Source organism: Danio rerio, chromosome 18, assembly GCF_052040795.2.
Source record: "Danio rerio strain M-AB ecotype USA chromosome 18, GRCz13ab, whole genome shotgun sequence".
Lineage (NCBI taxonomy): Eukaryota > Metazoa > Chordata > Actinopteri > Cypriniformes > Danionidae > Danio > Danio rerio.
Window position 1 is genome coordinate 18,346,105 of NC_141038.1, and position 22,559 is coordinate 18,368,663.

The 22,559-nt window shown below is 34.4% G+C and overlaps 1 protein-coding gene across 2 annotated transcripts in view; it reads right to left on the bottom strand.

Annotated features, from left to right (window-relative positions):
* Window positions 1-3,494: 3,494 nt before the first annotated feature.
* The window catches only part of swap70b (switching B cell complex subunit SWAP70b), a 38,506-nt gene continuing 19,441 nt past the window's right edge, over window positions 3,495-22,559 (bottom strand). The window contains exons 6-12 of one of the 2 annotated variants that reach the window (XM_087292212.1): window positions 22,449-22,557; window positions 20,855-21,036; window positions 12,679-12,786; window positions 12,012-12,178; window positions 7,104-7,302; window positions 6,671-6,767; window positions 3,495-4,369 (exon numbers count right to left, since the gene is read on the bottom strand). In XM_087292212.1, coding sequence (XP_087148338.1) covers window positions 4,251-4,369; window positions 6,671-6,767; window positions 7,104-7,302; window positions 12,012-12,178; window positions 12,679-12,786; window positions 20,855-21,036; window positions 22,449-22,557 — 981 coding nt within the window. In that variant the 3' untranslated portion in view covers window positions 3,495-4,250. 2 annotated transcript variants of the gene reach the window in all.

Below are 22,559 nucleotides of genomic sequence, written 5' to 3' on the forward strand. Positions count from 1 at the left end.
TTTATTAAAAGTATTGGTAACAGTCTACAAAACAGTATTAGTTAGCTAATACTCGTTAAATAAATAAATGACATTACTATTTTAAACCTATAAACTACATTATTTAAAACTTTTTCTTTTACCATTCATCCAATTGAAAGGATACGTCATATAAACGAGCTAAAAATAAATGTCCAGTTAGATAAGCCCTGCATTTTTCTGATCATCTGATGGGATGAGTTCATGGAAAACAAGCGGACCCTTGCGACCAATAACACAAATCTGACACTTCCGAACAAGAAGTGAACAAATGTGGAGATGTCATCCACATTAACCTCTGCTCTGAGACGATAATACAGCTTAAAACAATCATTATTCCAATCTCATCTTAATCATTCCATGCTGCACGCGAGCGAATGCACTAAACAATAAATTTAATTTCCTCCTGTTATCTGAACACCCATTGAGAAATGAAGCCCGCGCTGCCTCTTCACTCCAAGAGCTATATCTGTGAGTAGAGTGTTTTGGCTGTGAACAATTTTCAATCAATGAAATAGTTTATGGAAACTTTGAGTGGATGAGGAATCCGATTATCATATCTTTAGAGAATGGCGGTGGCCTGAATGATGGCCAAACATTTTAATAACCGTTTGATCAAAACATGCCAGCGAGCAGCACATTATACACTATTTGACAAAAGTCTTGTCGTTGCTCCCAGTTTTAAAAACAACAAATATTAATTTGACTTCTAGTTGATCATTTGGAAAAGTGGCAGAAGATGGATTTTTCAGATATATCATCTGTTAAACTGCATCCTAATCATCACAAATACTGCAGAAGACCTACTGGAAGCCGCATTGACCCAAGATTCTCACAGATATCAGTCAAGTTTGGTGAAGAAAAAATCATGGTTTGGGGTTACATTAAGTATGGGGGTGTGTGAGATATCTGCATAGTGGATGGCAACAGCCTGAGGTTTCAAGACATTTGTGCTGCCCATTACATTAAAAACCACAGGAGAGAGCAAATTCTTCAGCAGGATAGCGCTCCTTCTTAAGCCTGGTTTATACTTCTGCGTCAAGTGACCGGCGTGACCCACGCGCGTAGCTGTGCAGTTATACTTCTGCGCGCTGTCTCTGTTGGTCTGAATTAACACTTCCGAAACACTAGTGGGCAGTGAGGTGTTAATGTTACTCTGTGTCGAGTTTCTTCGCTGCTGTTTTGCTTTTCCTGAACACTTCCTGGATGTACAAGTGGCTCAAAAGTCACTCATTTTGAGGCAGGAATCGGCGGACGTGCAAGAACTTTAACTATGAGGTAAACACAAAACAAAACTTTCCATCAGGAGCTCCTTCATGGGACTCCACACTTGTAAACAATCGCTCCATTGGGCTCGCGTCCAGCTCGCGCCATTTACGCGGCTCTTGGTCCCGCCTAGACTCGTCAGCACTACCACACCAACCAATCACATAGCTTGCGCTACGCGTCGTTGCGACGTGTAGTTACAAATTTTGAGAGGTGCACGTCAGCGACGCCGACGGCCACGGCGAAGGGCTATGCGTCAGCGCCGTAGCATACACCGGCGTTTGACGCAGAAGTATAAATCAGCCTTTATACTTCAGCCTCCACATCAAAGTTCCTGAAAGCAAAGAAGGTCAAGGTGCTCATTGGCCAGCCCAGTCACCAGACTGAACATTATTGAAACTTTAAAACTGAGTATACAATGAAGAAACACTCCATTTGTTTTGAAAATAGGCTCATTTTACAACTCCTTGAACACAATGATATTAGTGCAGGTCACATTAGAAGAGTTATGAAGACTAATTTCAGGCTCTGTGCAATAGCATTGCTCCTGCTGCAGCCATGGTACAGCAGTAGAGTTCTTTGATTATTACAAGGAAATGACTGAGAGTTTACTTCCTAATCATATTGGAAAAGAAAAGGAAAGAACTACAAAGCCTGTGAAGCATTGCTAATGAGAACATTTAATTAACTGTGTAGGGCAGGGGTGTCCAAACTTTTCTACAAACATTACAAACAAAATGTTTGTAGAAAGCCTAGTAAAAGCTTGACTAGCTAGCCCAGGTGTGTCTGATTGGGGTTGGAACTAAACCCTGCAGGACACCGGCCCTCCAGGACTGAGTTTGGACACCCCTGGTGTAGGGAGACCGTCTCGATGATGTCATTCACAGTGCTTCATGGGAGCGGGCTAAAGTTTTATTGGCGTGTTCTACTCACTGTGACTCTGATTGGTGAGATTGTTTATGGCATTATGGGTAATGTAGTATTTCTTGTACAAATGCTGGTTTTGACCATGTTGGTTTTAAAAAATATGCTGAATTGACTGTGACTGGTGAGATTGTTTATGGAATTATGGGTATTAATGTAGCATTTTATTGGCTCGTCTCAGTGCAAATCTGATTTGTGTGACTTTAATGGCATTATGGATAATGGAGTTTTAAATTTATTGGCATGTTTCACTCAATCTGACTCTGATTGGTGGGATCATTTATGGCATTTTGGGTAATGTAGTTTTTTTGCACAAATACTGCTATTAAACATGCCGTTTAAAAAAAAAAGTTGAATTCAGGCTATCAGATAGTAGACTTATTTGCTTGTCTCCCTCAGTGCAAAATCTGGTGTGACTTTTTAAGGCATCATGGGTAATGTAGTTTTCTGCAGAAATACTGCTATTAAACATGACAGTTTTAATAATAAGCTGAATTCAGGCTATCAGATGGTAAATTTAATGGCATGTTTCACTCACTGTGACTGATTGGTGGGATAGTTATGGCATTATGGGTAATGTATTTTTTCTGTACAAATGCTGCTATTAAACGTGATGCTTTTAAAAATAAGCTGATTTCAGGCTATCAGATGGTAGATTTATTGGTGGGTTTCACTTACCTTGACTCTGATTAGTGAGAACGTTTATGGCATTATGGGTAATGTAGTCATCTGCACAAATTCAGCTATTAAACGTGATGTTTTAAAAATAAGCTGAATTCAGGTATCAGATGGTAGCTTTTTAGCATGTTTTACTTGTTGGGACTGATTAATGGCAGTTTTAAAAATTCAGGTTTAATTCGAGTTGAACTCAGGTTAAAACATATAATGTAGAGTTAAGTGACCTCAGAGCTCTTCTTTTGAAAGGTTTATCATTTATTGTTAGCAATCTATTTCTTCATGGAAAAAACGTATGGTGTACTGTTATGTTGTATTTAACTTTCAAGATCCATAGTTTTCCCTCCCAATATTTAAAAAGTGAGTCATCATATACCGTTCCAATATAAAAGTGAGCATTATTAAAGGTATATGTAAACTAATCTGTGATTTTTTTTAAAACAATTCAAATTTCCTTCCCAAACATTTCTCAAGATTCAACTCCTTATTCAAGCAGCAGAATAAAAACTAGGCTACAAATGCAGTAATCTCACGACCTCTAGTGGCCAAATATTATACTCTTTGTGCTATTAAAGCAGTGTAGGCATTATAACTCTCAAAATAAACACATGTTCCACTATTAAATAATCCCTTTTTATTGAATGATAAACAGTACAGTCTCAGGTCCTAAATCGGGACATTAGTTTGAAGGCAAACGCATCAGTTTGGTACAGAAATATACACGACTGAAAGAACAATCCCAAAAATTCAGTTTTGTTAATAACTTGAGAGTATAAATTAGTTAATACTGCAATCATGTCTTCTTCAATGAGACTGCCTTTACAGTGTAGTAAACACTTTCATACATTTCTGCTACGTCAACTGTTCTAGTAAAGTAGAACAGTTAGTTCATTAGTTTAATTTTGCATGCCGAGTGACAATTTCAAATGTAAAACTGACATTTCTGAAAAGCTAAATTAGAAATGACTGCACAGTGTAAAATGATAAGTGTGTTTTTTAAATGTTACTTGGTCAGAGAAGTTATTTCCATTATTTCACTTTTATAAAAATGAAAACATAAACTAAACTTGTGAACTACAGGGAAGAAACATCTGCCTTTACTTTGGTGGAAATGCACCGAAATGAACACATTCACAAGATGTAGATCATCATACAAACAAATTGTATAAAACGTTTAAAAGCAGAGGCTAAAATGACACTGAATGTTACGGTAGAGACAGGAGCGATGAGACCAGACTGAACTTGTGTAAAGTTCAGTGGCCTACAGTTTTAGTGTGGTCAGAGACTGACTAACCCCACAGAGGCAGTAAATATACTTCACTAGTGACTGTCTACAGTAACACCGCATAAACAGCACTGTAAGAGCACTACTGCGGTGTAGCAGGCCTGTTTTTCTTCTCCTGCCAGTCCTTCTCTCTCAGGTTGAGTTCTGCGTCTGTAAATGCTGCAGGTCCCCAGTTTGTGATTTTCTGAGGGTATTTAGGACCTGAAATGACAAAACATACAATGACATAAAATATTAAGCTGGCACTTTTAAAAGGGTGTGTAATCAATGTGTTATAATTTGAATATAAAAAAATAACATTCAGTGAACTATTTCAATCGCACCGCATGGTGAGTAAATAACAATGATGATAGTTTGAATTTATAAATAAAAAATGAACATTGTAGTGTGGTATTTCAGATTTAAACTGAATGTATTTATATAGATGCATACATTTTTGTCTTAATATTTAATTATCACAGTCATGGTATTTTATTAAGAAAAATGTTATTGTCATTATTATTATTATAACTATTATCATTACCTGTAATAATAATTATACATTTATCAAATAATAATAATAATAATAATAATAATAATAATAATAATAATGTTATTTTACATTATTATTAATATTAATTGTATTATTATTATTATTAAATAGTATTGTGTTAAATATTATAGTGTTATTAATATTAACTGCAATAATTAGACATTTATTATTAAATAATATAATAATAACAATACTGTTATTTTAAATTATTGTTAATAATATTTATTGTATTATTAATACTACTATATATATATATATATATATATATATATATATATATATATATATATATATATATATATATATATATATATATATATACACCATACATATATGAGCAATATCACACTCGTAGCAGTGCGATATGGCTGTATATCGGCACTGGTGGGAGGTGTGCGTTGGCACGAGGCCGCAGGCCGAGTGCCTTGGTGCTCCCACCAGTGCCGATACACAGCCATATCGCACTGCTACGAGTGTGATTTTACGTTTATACAACAGTTTGACCGCATAATTGTGTATATAAAAACAAAATCAAACATGGAGAGTCTCAAAAACCCTTTTGTATTAGGAACTACTTTCTTCCGGATTCAAATCATAAGCTGACAGTTTAACAGTTGAGCCTGCATCTTTTAAACTTTAGATCTGTATTGTCTGCTTTTTGCTGGTAGTATGTGGGCGGAGTAATACACAAAGGGTAAAGAGGCTGTAGGAGTTCTGATATTGCAGAATATCGCACAACTATCAGCCAATCAGATTTGAGAACCAGACAGAACTGTTATAAATATATATATATATATATATATATATATATATATATATATATATATATATATATATATACATAGTATTATGTTAAATATTATAGTATTATTATTATTTTAACTGTAATAATTATATTATCAATGATATTTTATTATTCATTATATTATTTTATTATTATATAAATAGAATAATAATAATTAAATTTTATCAATTAAATTTTTTTTCGGGCTTAGTCCCTTTAATAAAAATAAATAAATAATAATAACAATAATAATAATAATAATACTGTTATATTAAATTTTTATTGTTAGCATGAATTGTATTATTAATACTATTAATATTATTGTTATTTATTTATTTATTTATTTTTTTATAAAACAAAAATAATAAATCTGCAGCAACAGGCTGTTAACATAACAGGTTTGTAGTGTGAATTAAAAAATACATAATGCATTTTATATAATAACTTTTTAAACTTGAAGTGAATAATGCATTGTTTAATTCTGTCCCTTTTTTGTCAAACAGTGCCCAGTCTTTATATGAATTAGGCATAAAAAAAATTTAAATCATATGCGAGGAGATGGTAAAGAAATAAAAGTTCTTAAATAAACAAATTTGTAAATAAATGTATATGAGCTTTTCTTAGTCGCTTTGGTACATTTCTCAGGTCAGAATTAAAATTGGCAAAACAGTAAAAGCATTTCTCAAAGAAAAACACCATGGATGACCTGCAAAGTCTGTCTCTTGCTCAAAATCCTTAGTTCATCTCTCAAAAGTAAAACAAAACAAAAATAGAAATGTGAACATTGGAGAATCTCCTCTGAGATGCACCTTCAGTAGAAAAAAGTCCAAAATTAACTGGGAGAAACGTATCAATTTTATACAGATTTAGAAAAAAAAGTCTAATGTAAATGTATAGGAAAATGCTTTATGGCAATAAAAATATGACAACTTGTTCAGCCATTTTGCATGTAAAGACAAGAACAAACCATGAACAAACGACTGAATGTTGTTGAGGGTGAAACAATTCAACAGAGACTAAAATCATACATTTTAACCAATTTATAATGCAGAAAACATCAGAGGATTGTACATATTCATTTGCATGCATGTACAAAAGCATTTGCAACGTGTTTAGGAAATGAGAAACTGCTTTTTTATTGTGCACAAGTGACACCATGATCTGAAGACTGAGAGAAGATCATCACCTGGCTGAATGAGTCTTATGAGTCCTTCATGCTGAGCCACTTTGTCCTTCCAGCTCTTTGTATTATTGGCAGCATCTGATAGTTTCTTCATGACCTCCTGCTCACACAAAAACACAAACCTACCATCAGAAGAACACACAAGAGCAGTGGCATTGCTCCATTCAACCAGCAGATGGCAGACTACACAGGCAGGATTTTTTTTTCTGCAGTGTACACACACAAATACACACAAAAATGTCCTAACTACTTATTTAAAATGAGCTGAATCAACACAATTCTTTCAGTTTTTTTGGGGGGGGACAACTTAAATGTTTTATATTCAATCCACAATTAACTTAATCTACAAGTTAACTTTATCGATTTGTGTTGGGGAGCATGAAGGAATTATATAAATCCCAGAATTTTTACAGTGTAGTACAATGAGGCAGTGGACCTGATATTGCTCCAGAGCTCCCTGTCTGTCTGCCTCCAGCTGATGCAGCTGCTGCATGGCGGACTCTAAAGCGCTCTCCTTGGCCAGACGCTCTCGCTCCAGCTCCTGCTTCTCTGCCTGTGTCTGAGAAATGGTCTGCTGCTGATAGAGGTGAATCTCCTCCAGCTCTGCACGCTTGGACACTTCCTCCTCCAGCAGCCTGCAGACACAGAAAAACACATGCTCATATCTGCACGTGCCAATACACAGCTCCTTTACATCTCTATTAGATCTAAAGAGGTAGTGACTAATAGAAGATTGTAGGGAGGAAGCAGAATACCCTATCAATTACCACAAAACAAGTATATATTACAAATGATTTGTCATCGTATCTTAGTGAGAAAGTACTGACAGGATTGTGCAAAATGTATAATTCATGAAACAAGTCCTTGATTCTGATTTGTTGAGCATCACATCGTAATCAGAAGGCCCCACCCACAGAACAATCCAACCTGTTCCATTGAGTTAGTATTGTGGGAAGCTGTCTCCTTGCCATTTCTGATGAACAACAAAGAGCAAACAATGTCTAAAAACTGCTATGTGACAAGATGAATAGTCAGCAAGCTTAAAAAACCTAAAACAATGTTTTCCTGACCCACCAAAAATGACTCAATAACAGAGAGCAGTGTGTAATATTTATTAGAAAACAACTGTTATGCCCACAGCAATGAAATGTTCATTATTTTTAACCATCTCAAAGGATTGTTGCGGAAATGAGGCGAAGGAGATATATAGAGAAAGTGAAATGTATTGGTCAATATCAGTGGTAGGGGACCTATGGCTCTCAAGACACATGTGGCTCTTCGAGCAAAAATCCATGGTTCTCCAGCTGTCTCAATAATATTTTACAGTTTAAAAATTTATAACCAATCACTAGAAATCAGTTTCCTATTGAAAATACAATTACAATTTTTACGTTTCGACTAATCCACGTGAGCAGAGCTGTGGATAAACTTTAATCGTGACACCAATAAAGGGCAAATGTGTGTGCGTGGTTACCATATAAAAATACGCTGTTTTGTCTTTTGTTTACTCAATAATATTATTTTTGTTCTTTAAAACTAGTGAAAATGAATATAATAACAATAATATATGTTCTTTAAAACTAGCCAAAATTACTGCCGCATATTTATTTTGAATATTTTCAAGCAACTATGTGTTTTTTATAAAATGTAAATTGTTTGTTTATTTTAAATTGTTTTGCTTTTCAAAAAAAAAAAAAAGAGTTTATTTACCAGAATTTAAATAAATGTTCTTTCTTCATTCATGGACTTGCTCAACATGACGATGCTTCATATATGTTTATTTTTAAGTTGTGCATGAACATAAATAAAGGTTTAGTTTAAACCTGTTTTATTTATAGTAGTCGTATTTTATTGGGGTGAATATATGCATGTAAATTCATTTCTTTTAAAAAATGAATTTGGCAAAAATATCAGAAATGGCTCTTTGCTGAAAAAAGTTTACCCACCCCTGGTCTATGTTATGACCCCTTTTTCCTACTTCTTTAGTTGGAGAAATGATCCAACTCCATGCGAAACACTTTAATATTTACAACTTTTTTGTGGGTGTGGCCTAAATGCACTCTCTCTATTCTGTATTGTAATCTTTTTGTAAAAACACCACTTTTTTAAATACATGTGCTTTACCTGAGAATTACTGTCTATAAACAGCAAATTATGACCAAAACAATTTTTTTGTAAAGATTTCAAATGTGATGATAATAATGTGATAAAAATATAAAAAGCTATAGTTTAAAAAATGACTTTATTACAGACTATAATTCTGTATCCTGTTTACTCTTTTGATAAGAGATGCCCAAAGTTGGGCCCGTGGGCCAAAATTGGCCAATTGTAACCTTTGATTTGCCCACCATCCCATCTGAGAGGAAAGTGAGATTGATGGAGAGGGGCAAATGCCTTTAACAAAGAGATCAGAGAACATAGAGATCGACTTAACATATTTTTATTTCTTTGTTTTATAGCAGAGCTACAAAAGAGCAAACAAATTAAATGTTTTAATTAAATGTTTTATATGAATGAGATTTTTTTCCTGTACTGGGTACTGCTCCAATGGCATCCGCTGCGTAAAACATATGCTGGAGTAAAGAAATAAAGGAAAATGAATGAATGGATTTGATTTTTTAAAATGTAAATACTGTCACTCAATGGATAGAGAATTATGCAGACAATGTTGGCAAGTAAATCAAGCCAATGTCTGCAAAGACAGTGTAATTCTGTTATAAATTAGATTGTTTTCATTTTTACTGTTAATACGTTCATTATAAAATGTTAAAAATGTACTGTAAATCACCCATGGCAACTATGTTTATCTTTGGCCCACTAGCCTTAATCAAGTTTGGTTTTTGGCCCTTCATAAGAAAAAGTTTGGGCACCCCTGCTCTTGATTCATACTTAGGCATGATATGATAACCGTTTTCAAGGTATACCGCGGTTTGGAAAGGTCAAGGTTTTAAAAACCGCCAAAGTTTCCTGTAACACCGTTTCTAAGGTATGTGTAATAACAGTATCTGCAGCATAAAAATATCCAAAGATGCCATTTTAAATTGTAAAGAAATCTGTTATTGAAGCAAATGAAGACGGCAGAAGTCAATGACTCATTTGACATGTTCATTTGACATGTTTACTGTTCCAAAATATTATACAAAAATGTTTTAAAAAAATAAAATATATTGTTTTCAAAGGGGAAAAAATTTTTGTTTTTTACCCAGACATTTACAAATAATGTATTTTAGAGCAGTGAGCACAATACCATGATACAGTGAAACCGGGGTATTTTTATCCAAGGTTATCATACCGTCAGAATCTTATACTGGACTATGCCTATTCATACTCAGGATGTTTTGTGTGATTCATAATTCAGTTCTGAATAACTCACAAACCTTGCATTTACAGATTGTTCACATGTTGAAATTGAGACTGTCAGTAGTTCCCACAATTGTGAGTCGTTCATAAAGCTTGAAGTAAATGTAAGATTATTTTAACAGTTTACAAACTCACCTTTGACCTGCTGTACAAACAAAATACACATTTTAACAATGACTAAAAGATTATGGATGTGGTAGTGTAAAAATGAGGGGGATTCACACACTGGTTATAAAAGCAATTGTGTGTTTAGTAAAGTGATGAGCTGGTGATTGGTCAGCACAAACACAGGAAGACTGCTGGTTTTTGTAGGGTGAGACAGGGAACAGGAACTGCAGACGTGAACAGACGTCTCAGACATCCTCATGTGTTTGTGATGCTTCTCTAACTTCCCACCTTACAAGGAAATAGACGGTCCTCTGTAAACTGACCTGATCCAGGTGTCACATGACCTTACTTGTTAAAGTTTGATCAAGCCATAACTGCACGGCTATGCTATACAGTAGTCAATTTAAGGTGGACAAAAAAGTTTTTAGGACAAGAATGTTTTTTTTTTTCAATAGTGTTTGGACAATTTTGGTGAAAGGTTTTGATCCACTTGAAATGTTGACTGTAAAAGTATTTTTTTTGTGTGTGTCTAATTGTTTTTATCAAAATACATATAGTGTATATTTAAATTATTTTTATTATTATTATTAATGAAGCATAGGCAAAACAGCCCAAATGTTGGGTAATGATTACCACAAACCAAGCTATCCTGTGCTTTAAAAAAAGCCAGAAAACATGACGAACATGAAGGGCTCTATCATAAGATGTGTTTAGACGTGTTTTTACTATTTTAAGACCAGCGCAACCCTAAATTTCACATGTTGCGCCACAGTGTTTAAATAGCGAATCCATTTGCACCACTTGTGGACTCATGGCTGTGTCGGTCTAAAAAAGAGGTATGTTAAGGCGCATTGTTGGCACGGTTGCTATTTTGAAAAACTAAAATAAAATGTGCCATTGACCAACTAAAATCTGGTATAGTTCAGTGCAGAGCATGTTGGTAATGCGCCTATGTGGATTCAAATGCTTATACATTGTTACACACAGGACGTACAGCAATACACAAATATCTTTACATATGAAAAAAATTAAAGGATTAAAATGTTACAAAAAATATTATTTTCTACATAAATCTAAAAACCAATACCCCTTTTCAGCTTTTTCCAGTTTATTCATGACAATTTGCATTTGTATAATGTTATTATTATTAGCAGTGTTATCTATAAGCAGTAATTCAAAAACGCTTTGTTGATGTCAAGAATTAAATTGTTGATATGGAGGATGCATGACCTGTGAATGAATAAATGTCAAAAAGGCATCAGAATTTCATAACTTTCTAGCCATGCTTGGATGCTCTTTCTAACTATTATCAGATTCCAATCGGATATGCAACAACTACAAAAAATGGTTTATGATCAAGTTATTTTGTATCCATATATTAAAATACAATGCTAAAATTTAAAATTTCATCAAGATAAATTCAAGACATTTTGAAGACCAAAAAAGTGCTTTAGTAGTTTGAAGGGAACACAAAATGTCATTATGTTCTCCAAATGCAAATTTATAGGGAGCAGACTTATATTACTTAAACATACATACTTAAGACTTATATTTCTCATTTTACATTAAAAAAAAGTTGACTTTGTTGAGATATATGTATTCCATAAAGAAAAAGACTGAGCATGGATTATCAGGCCTGTGAAAGTAAAGCAAGATAAACTGCATTTAATTTAGTCCGTAGTTATTCATTTACAGTTGTGTTAGCTGAACTGCGGAGCTCAGAGCATATTTGGAATTAACAATTTGTTTCCACAACCTCAGCCTGTTATAATAATTGGTATCCTTTTTTCATTTATTACCCCTCAATAATTAATCATATGAAATATAATTAGCTCCACATTTTAAAGCCAACAAAAAAAAAAAAAAGCCAGCATACCTGGCCTGTAGTTTTCGGACAGTTTCCTCATCCTGTCTGGCCTGTCTTTCCTCCTCCAGTGCTTCTTCTAAGCTGTGGTACATGTTCTCCAGTTCACGGACGCGCTGCAGATACTGCTCTAGCTCATTGGACTTCTGAGCCACCTGTTCCTCCATTTGCTGTCGTACCTAAGACACAAAGAGAAAAAAGTTTAGCAAAATAATAATAAATAAATCAAAAAGAAAAATAAAAAAGAAATTTTGTAAATATTCTGTAATAAAATAAGCAAATATGTATTTTTTAACTGTCAAAATTGTCAAAAAACACTGGACCCCATTAATTATATATATATATATATATATATATATTGGAAAAACAAGAAGACAAATGTAATTTTTGGCTTAGCAACTTCAAAAACTTCACAAAATCAAATAAATGATTATAATCTTGATTAGAGAAAATGAGGCTTTGTTTAGGTGTCAAAATTGTGTGCTTCAACGTTTCAGATATTTATAGCCAAAAGCAGAACTTCTGCTGCAGTGTACTTCCTGTAATATTCAAAAATGGACCTGTTGGGCTGAGGTAATCTAGCACCCTATTGGTCAAAATAACCTCTCTAGACACATGACATCAAAACGCATGTTGAAGTTTGCTAGCCAGACAGTGAACAAGCAGAGCAAACAAATACCAGTTTCTCTTTCTCCATTTCCAGCCGATACAGATCCTGCAGCTCGTTCTGGGTCTGCAGACGTCTGCGTTCCTCGTCTGCTGCATTGGCTGCTGCCTCCTCTAGTTTCTGTGCAACACAAAGACGTTTTTCATTTGTAAAGTACCCAGATACTCATCAGGTTCAACTGGATTTTGAGCCACTTGTCTCACTGGATCGGAAACCTAGAATGCAAATGCTCAGACATAGAAACTTCTGTTTTATGGTCTGTAAACAGCAGGTATTTCAGCAAGCCAAAAACAAACTAGATTTAAAAAAAATAATGTTTCAAGATAAAATTTTAAGTGGGCTTCAGAAAGCTAGCAAGAATTTTCGAAAAGCTAAAAGTGTAGATTTTAAGTATAAACTTTTGGATTTAGATTTAAGCAGTTTTCAGTTTGAAGAAGTTTTAAAACAAAAATTTGAAGGTCCTTTTTAAGGCCATGCATTTAATCAGGCCTGATGTCACAAGGAAACGTAACTATTTTACGTTATGTCAGTTCAGTGGCTAATTCGTATGAGTACAGTCATACGAAATCGTGCACTTTTAAATGGAGGCATGGCACCCAACCCCACCCCTAAACCCATCCATCATTGGGGGATGAGCAAATTGTACTAAATTGTACGAATGAGTTAATACGAATTAGCCCCTAAATCACAAGGTACGAATTGCCGTGACATTGGGTTGGTTTATCATATACTATCACATATCATGGACCACAACTGGATGGTTGCTAATAATAGGTTATTTAGGTGATTAAACACATTTTAATCATAACAGTTTTGATAAATAATATGCCTTTTGTCTGCCGATCTAACATGAATTATTAGGTATTCTGCGCGATTAGTATTAGATAACTAGTATTCTTAAAGTGGAATTTAGAGGCTTAACTGGGATTTACTGGGATTTTCTAAGTGTGGCACCCAACACCGCCCCTAAAATGAAGCGTCATTGGGGTATGAGCAAATCGTACTAAATTGTACAAATGAGATTGTACGAATTCATATGAAATAGCCACTAAATCAAAAAGTTAGGAATTGCTGTGAGAAGTGCTGTTTATCATATACTATCACATATTATGGATCACCACTGGATGGTTGCTAATAGGATATTAAGATGATTTTCTCCAGTTTCTATTTGCAGTATGGATAGTTGCTATGTAATTGCTAGCCTGTTAACATGTTTTGAGATGTTTTTAGGTGAATCTGAACTTCAACTCTGAAATCTGAACTTTACTAGAACTTCTATGTTCAATCTACGTTCTAAAGGTGCTATATAAATAAAAATAAATTGAATTTTAAAACTGTTAACATGTTTAACATGTGTAAGCACATTTTGCCATCTTTCTAGCCTTTCAGCATGTTGTCAGCATGTTTAGACATGTTTATAACTGTCTGATGTTTTAAACATTTATAAAACACTGTTAGCATGTTTCTACCATGTTTCTCGCATGTTTTATTTTGACATCATTTCACACATTCTTTTACAATGTTGCTAACACATTTCACCATATTGCTAACATGTTTCTAAAATGTTAATAACATTTAGCTGGCATTGTGCTGCCTTGTTTCATCATGGTGCTAGCATGTTTATTAACATATTTTACCATGTTGTCAATATTTTGTCACATTGTTAGCATGTTTACCATGTGTTTCATCAAATACTAGCATATTGACCATGCTTCTAAAAAGACAACTGATGAAAAGTACTAAAACAAACGCATACACAACTCTTTTACAGTGTGAAAAAGATCATGGTTTGTCCATATGTGCAACAGGTTTTAATTCAGACAACACAAAAGGCTGTAACCAAAACCAACCTTATACTTCCTATATGAAAGAGAGTGAATTTGAGCACACTGACTGCGCTGGAAGGGATGCCATTTTGTTTGTACTTTGCTGGTTGATAAATCCCTCAGACAGATTATATTTTAAAATTCTTGGTCAGACCTGCGGGCGGTCTATTAGTAGTCAAAACACAGTATTTGGATTTCTGTCATGTATACAATCGTTAATTTAAGAATTACATAATTTATTTAGAAACTTACCCCAATAGGATTCAGCTCTGGATGCCATCTTGTGGTCAATTTATATTGTGGGTATTCTCCAGCCATTGTGGCTACATTCGTCAAATTATTTTTACATCCTTCGCTCGCTAACTTTCCTTTATCTCGTTCCCTTGGATGCATGTCATTGATTATCTTACACAAGTGTTCACTATGGGCGACACGGTGGCTCAGTGGTTAGCATTGTCACCTCACAGCAAGAAGGTCGCTGGTTCAAGTCCCAGCTGGGCCAGTTGGCATTTCTGTGTGGAGTTTGCATGTTTTCCCCGTGTTGGCATGGGTTTTCTCCGGGTGCTCCGGTTTCCCCCACAGTCCAAAGACAATTTTAAAGGTGAAATAAACCTTTAAACCACCTATTTTTTTATAGGTGAAATAAATAAACTAAATTAGCCGTATAGTATGTGTGTGAATAAGTGTGTATGGATGTTTCCCAGTACTGGGTTGCAGATGGAAGGGCATCCGTTGTGTAAAACATATGCTGGGTAAGTTGGCGGTTCATTCCACTGTGGTGACCCCTGATGAATAAAGGTACTAAGCCGAAGGAAAATGAATGATGTGTTCACAACTGGTGGTACATCTGAATGGCTTTAAATGGAATGCCCTAAACTCCAGAGCATTTGGGAACAGCTGTATTGTGACATCACAATCATGTTGCATTCTGGGGCATACAGTTGCTGGAGTGTACACATGAAGCATACTCGCTCCATTGGTCAAAATCAAGGGATGGATCGTATGTCCATGTAAGCTTCCCTCGTTCACTAAACAAAATGCAAAGCTCTTAAAAATGGCATTGGGGATTCCCCCGAGGGAACAAGTGAAGGGAAATTTGTGAGTGTGTGACTAAAAGTGGACTGGCTTGTACATTTGCTATTGTGGTGCATTGTGGAATTGATTGAGTGCACTTCAGATTGTCCACTATGATTTGAAAACCCCTCAAAAGGCTGCTCCCCTATTCGGTGCACTATTTAAGATTGTGTGAAGTGATTTTGATTACAGCAAAAGTAAATCTAGTTTTTATAGTATAGTTTTTTTAACACAAAAGTACTACAACAATCTCCACAGTGGTGAGCACATTGGACCACAGTCTCGCTCATGGATTGTCTGTATGGCAGGTCTGTGTGAGCTCCAGGTGGCAGTGCTGAGTGACAGGGCAGGTATTGTTAAAGTTTGCACCCCTCAGGGTCTGGCTCTCTCTCCACAGGCACCTATTGTCCTGCACTGTATTAGAGGATGGGGGAGAGACACTGACAGTGTCGGACTGTTCTTCATTCAGCACAATTGGGTCAGACAATAAGATCTTGTAATCACTGTAAATCAAATGATTGTTCCCAGTTAACACTGTATTTACTGTGACAGAGTACTTCTCTGTCTAATAATATTGTGGAACATGCAGTGTTCAGCGCAGTTTGATTAAATGGCAACAATTTTGATATTTTTAAGTCATTAAGTTGTTGTGAAGGACACCTTTTGCTGTTTTTTTCTGTACAATTTAATCCAGTACTCACACTATGAAGGCCTCTTGAGGAATATTAATTATTTTTTGAATATTTCCCAGGTGATGTTTAAATGGAGAGATTTTCTTCAACACATATTATACATAATAGTTTTAATACATAATGTATTTGGTCCGCCAAGATAACATGATTTTTTTAGATTAATGCAAGATTAATATTAGATAACTAGTATTCAGCTTATTGTGAAATTTACAGACTTAACTGGGATTTAGTTCTGTCGTATAAAAATGTACAATTTAAAAAAAGGAAGTGTGGCACCTAACCCCGTCCCTAAAATAAACCATCATTGGGGTATAAGCAAATTGTACTAAATAGTATGAATGAGATTAAATTCATACAAATTAGCCACTAAATCAAAAAGTTAGGAATTGCTGTAAGATTGTGCTGGTTTATTATATACTAATCACATATCATGGATCACCACTGGATGGTTGCTAATAGGTTATTAAGATGATTATAAACATATTTTAGAAATAATAGTTATAATAAATAATAATGTCTTTGTCTCCCAAGATAACATGATTTTATTAGTTATTTTGCAAGATTAATATTAGATAGTATTCAGCTTAATGTGAAATTTAAAGGCTTAACTGGGATAAGTAGGCAAGTTAGGGTAATTAGGCAAGTTACTTGACAACTATTGGTTTGTTCTGTAGCCAATCAATAAATAAAAAATTCGTTAAGAGGCTAATAATATTGACATTAGTAGTTTAAAAACAACAGTTTTATATAAATTCCAGTGATTGAAAAAAATATAAAAAAGGAAAATATAATAGGAAATACAGTGACATATTTTTATAGGATTTATAGAAATTAAGTGAACCAGATCTGTTTAATTATTTAAAAAAAAAAATTCCAAAAATTGGTTGCTTGGTAATTTCCAAAAATGTCATATATGTTATTAAATGATTAGAATTACTATATTTTATCCATAACAGACATAAGATAAAAATTGTTTTATCTTATAATATATTTAATATATACTTAATATTTAGTAGTTACATTAAAAAAAAATACGAGGGTGACGCGGTGGCTTAGTAGGTAGTGCTGTCGCCTCACAGCAAGAAGGTCGCTGGTTCGAGCCCTGGCAGGTTCAGTTGGCGTTTCTGTGTGGAGGTGTGCTCCAGGGTGCTCCAGTTTCCCCTACATATATATATATATATATATATATATATATATATATATATATATATATATATAAGAACAGTCCTGTGCTGTAAACATTGTGCCCACCATTCTCATTAAGTGACATTAATATTAAATTAAACTAATGAATAATGACTATTAAAAAAATGATATGGTAGGTAGACTGTTGCACTTTTTTGTGTTGTCAATATGCTCATGTTTATATAGTTTCTATTGGTATGTGTGCGTCATTTTGTGCAATATTTGTATGTTTAAACCACCTCCGAGTCACTGGAATTGTTATTTTGGGGGTCGCGGGCTGAAAAGTTTAACCAATGTGCTAAATTTGTAACATGATCATGCTTATCTTACAGATTTAAATCCCCTTGCTAATGACAAAACTCATTGAGGATAAGTCTGCCTAAACCCGGATTTACCAGTATTAAATCACTCAACTGGAAAAGATCATTAGGATAACGAGAAATTAAGACAAACTAAGGTTAAGAGGGCTAAATGAGAAACAACTAATCATCCAAACCCCCGACACTCACACATCTACTACAATACACACTCAATCCACATCTCTCAATCAGCTGTGAAACAACACACTGGAGCTAATCTGATTTCAGTGCAGACTGTTTAGGGTGAAACAACACGGCCATGAATAGGGAAGATGGTGCTCGAAATGAAAGGAGATGATTTCTGAGAAATCAAAATTCATGAATAATAGAGAGATTACAAAGAGCCACCGTGTTTCCTGGAGAAATCTTTGCACCAATGATCGGTTTGACAACAAACAAACTTCCTGTTTCATACAAACCGCAGGAGTAGGGGCAGATTGTAATTTTGTTCATGATACCCACAGCACTTTATCTTTTCATTTTTAAAAAAATGTCAATTTTTTTTTCTTTTGTTTCCACCCAAAATGAGAATTTAACTTATCGGCAACTGAAAAAGTGAAATAAATTGAAAATAAAGTGCTTTTTCAACTGAAAAAGTGAAATAAATTGAAAATAAAGTGCTTTTTCAGTCATTTAAGGGAATGAAATGTCACTTTCTGAGAAGCTGGTGAGATAAAATCAATAATAAAGACAGAAGTTAAAGAATCTACATCCAAAATGTCGCACCTCTTTGTGACAAATGTAACTCATTAGATGCTGTCCCATAGTTTTTTTGCTCCACTAAACAGAGTTGTTGAAATAGAGTTTTTAAAGTCCTTTCTGGGATGTTTTGGCTGCAATTACTGCCAGATCTGATGCTTTTAATTCTGGTATTTTCTGAACAAACACATTCGTTGTTGAGCACACAACACAGTCTGCTCTCATACAGCTTAACTAAAGCCAAAAAGTTATAGCTACTGTTATTGAAGGAAACAAATTCTCCTACATGTAAATTGTGGCTTGCAGAAATGACTTCTGCTTTAGCAGTTAATTTGGAGCAAATTAGTAACAGTTTGAAAAGAAAACCTGAGCAATTTTCTGGCATTCTTTCATCCTTTCACCTTGATAAAAACCCTATTGACTGGTAATGTTTAAATGTTTTTTTCATCATGCTCTAAATTTTCAACAGGTCTTTGTAAGGTCTGTTTTCTATATTGTCTTTAAATATGTAGAATTCTTGGAGAAAATATGGAGAATTCTTTTTCCTGAGTCTTCTTCAATGAAAACTTATTTAACAAAAAATAGTTGCAGGAAATAAGGAAGCCAACGTAGCTCTTGTAATTCCCATATAATAAAAGCCTTGCAACAACAAGCCCTGCCATGTTATCTTGCTTCGGTAGCAGATGCCCAAAATATTTTTAAACAATCATATCAGTTAGCTGTGAGAAGGAATTGAACCAAATTATTTGATTGATATATTTCAATTGAAACTCATATGACATTCCAAACAGAGTCCGGCCAAAACAATATTTGTTTGGAGTTAAGCTATAAATGAGAAAGAAGTATTTTGACTTTAAATAATATTTGAGATGAGTTCTATTAATTCTACAATCTAGTAGCTTTTGCTACGCGTTTAGAATTTATAGTTGAAATTAGGGATGCACAGTTTTTTATGCCTTGTGTTTTGTTTTAAATCAGTATAGTTTAAGGTATTGAGGTCAATTTTAAAAAGTCTAACATACAAATGTTTGGTCTAAGGATCTTGATGAGGATGTGCATGTTTTATTTTCAGATCAGGTATGAGAAATGTTAAAATTGTCTTCTAAAATCCCTACTCACCAAATGATTCAATGGAAAGTGCTGCATAGGTTTTACTTCACTCCAATGACATGTTTTATATGAATCTGTCATCTTATAAGTGTAATCTCTGTTCACATTTAGGCACTTTTGAAAAATTATTTTGAGAATGTCGCTCCCCCTCACTTTTCTGGACTCTCACAGGACCTATCATATTTGTTGGGCACTGAGATATGTTTGACTCCACGTCATATTTTTATGAATGACTTTTGGGACCTCACTTTGTCCGTTTAACAAAGACGTCTACAGTTAACTGCTCTCACAGCAGCAAAACAAAAATTGCCAGTCAACAGTTGGAATCCTCCTCACACAATGCACAGACAAACCTAGACTGTGTATTTGTTGGATATTCTCTCAGTTGCATTCAGCTTTTGATGTTGTGTCATCCTTTTTCAAATCTTTGTACATTTTATTTATAAAAATATTGCATTCATTTGCTTATTTTTATTTATTTATCTTTTGAAGTCTACCAGGGGTGGGATCCCAGCAAGCACTTTTTGTTTTTAAAAGATGCCTAATAGATGTCTAAACATAGTCGTCTTGGCAAATACAAGGCTAAACTAGACTAGTCTTGAAATAAACAGATTAGACAGACTTTAAATGTGTAGTCATTCATTTTTGTTTATTTAATGACTAGTCTAGTTTTGGGCTATTCTTAAGATGTCTATTAGAATTTCACTGACAGCTCAAGTTTAGCCTTGTTTTAGCCAAACTGTCTATGTTTAGATGTCTATTAGACGTCTATTAAACACAAAATTGTTTGTTGGGATGGGTGAAAGTGAGTTCTAAATTTGCAGTTTTGTTTTATAATATTGTTCTCGGATAAAAAAAAAAACTCAACATACAGTTCAAATAATAAAGTCTGACAAAATGATATAATAGTTTTTACAAAGCATTTTCGGTTTTGGTTTCAGCCCAGAATTTCTATTCAGTGCATCCCTATAGCTTAGATCATAGTTTATTTACACCACCTTATTGCATACAATGTATCCACCCCAATGAAGAACAGAAGTTTAAGAGTTCATGCACATCTTGTCATTTCCATCTAGTGTTTTATTTTAGGCGCTATACCAAAATGTGCTTAAAAAAATGGATGGAATGCAACAAAACATGCAGTTTCCAGTAAAAGCGCTGAGAGACAGGATTATTTGTGTGTGTTATATTAGAAACAGAGAGATTAGAAGCTGAGCAGTTGTTGTTGTGGAACAGTACGGACCTTCCTCATGGCCTCCAGCTCCCTCTGTTTGTTCTCGTTGGCCATCTGCAGCTCTCTCATTCTCAGCTCCAGTTCTTCCTGCTCAGCCTGTTGTTTTTGACGTAACTCTCGCCGCTTCTGCCGGGCCTCATGGTGCGGAGCTGGACGTCCCACCTTCAGGAGTGTAATGCAGGTCTGAATAGCTTAGAGGACAGAACAGACAGAAATAACACACGTCAATATGAAACATATTCTATATATTAGTAGCATTTAACACGCTTCAAATAAAAGTACACTACCTGACAAAAGTCTTGTCGCCTATCCAAGTTTTAGAAACAACAAATAATAACTTGACTTCTAGTTGATCATTTGGTATCAGAAGTGGCTTATATGAAAGGCAAAGACCTCTAGATTACGCTTATTTTACCAAAAAAATATTATGATCATGCCTTGATTTTTTAATTATTTAATCAGGACAGAAAGGTCTGACTTTACTTAGACAAAAGCCTTGTCACTGTACAGAAATAATGTACAGTATAGAATAGAAAGTCATGCTGCAGTTGAAAAATAATGAATATTGTGCATGACTCCCATGAGCTTGGAGGTCTGCATCCAAACATCTCTGCAGTGACTCAAATAACTTATTAATAAAGTCATCTGGAATGGCAAAGAAAGTGTTCCTGCAGGACTATCAGAGTTCATCAAGATTCTTTAGATTCATCTTCAATGCCTCCTCTTTCATCTTACCCCAGACATGTTCAATAATGTTCATGTCTGGTGACTGGGCTGGCCAATCCTGAAGCCCTCTCCTGGGGTTTGTAGTGTAATGGGCAGCACAAATATCTTTATACCTCAGGCTGTTGATGTTACCATCCACTTAGCAGATCCCTAGCACAACCCCATACTGAATGTAACTCCAAACCATGATTTTTCTTTCACCAAACTTGACTGATTTCTTTCAGAATCTTGGGTTCTTGCGGGTTAAAATAGGTCTTCTGCAGTATTTGTGATGATTGGGATGCAGTTCAACAGATGATTCATCTGAAAAATCTACTTTCTGCCACTTTTCCGAATGATCAACTAGAAGTCTAAATATTATTTGCTGCTCTTACAACTGGGACCGACGACAAGAATTTTTTTAGGTAGTGTGTAGTCATCAAAATTAAAGCATAATGATTAATAAAACTGCTCAAATCAAATCTATTTCAAATAAAATATGTTGGTCTAAATGCTCTATTTAAAGAATATTAAAAATATTAAACTGTTTCGAACATGATAATAAGATTTATTTATTTTTTGAGCATCAATTTGACAAATCAGAATGACTTTCATTAAATTACCTATTAAAAAATTACATTTTAATAACTACTGTTAATGGACTCTTGTTTCTTCATTTATTTTGTTCATCATTCACCCCAATACATTAATAAAACATCTTTCATCTTTTTAAATAAATTTTTAAAATTTACAACTAAAGAAAATAAACTGTAAGCGTTGTTTTTAAGTACAAATTTTTAAAAATAAAAGTAATATTTTTAATAGAATAAAAGTAACTATAAAATCAGTGTGCATTTTTTTTATTTTGTGTGAGACAATAGCATGAATCATCTCTAACCTTGAATCCACTCTTGTTTTTTCTTCTTATCGGAGGCGCTGATTTCAAAGCTTTTGTCAGAGCACTTGACGTAGAAAAGGCACTTTTTGCCCTCCTTATCAGGTAACGACT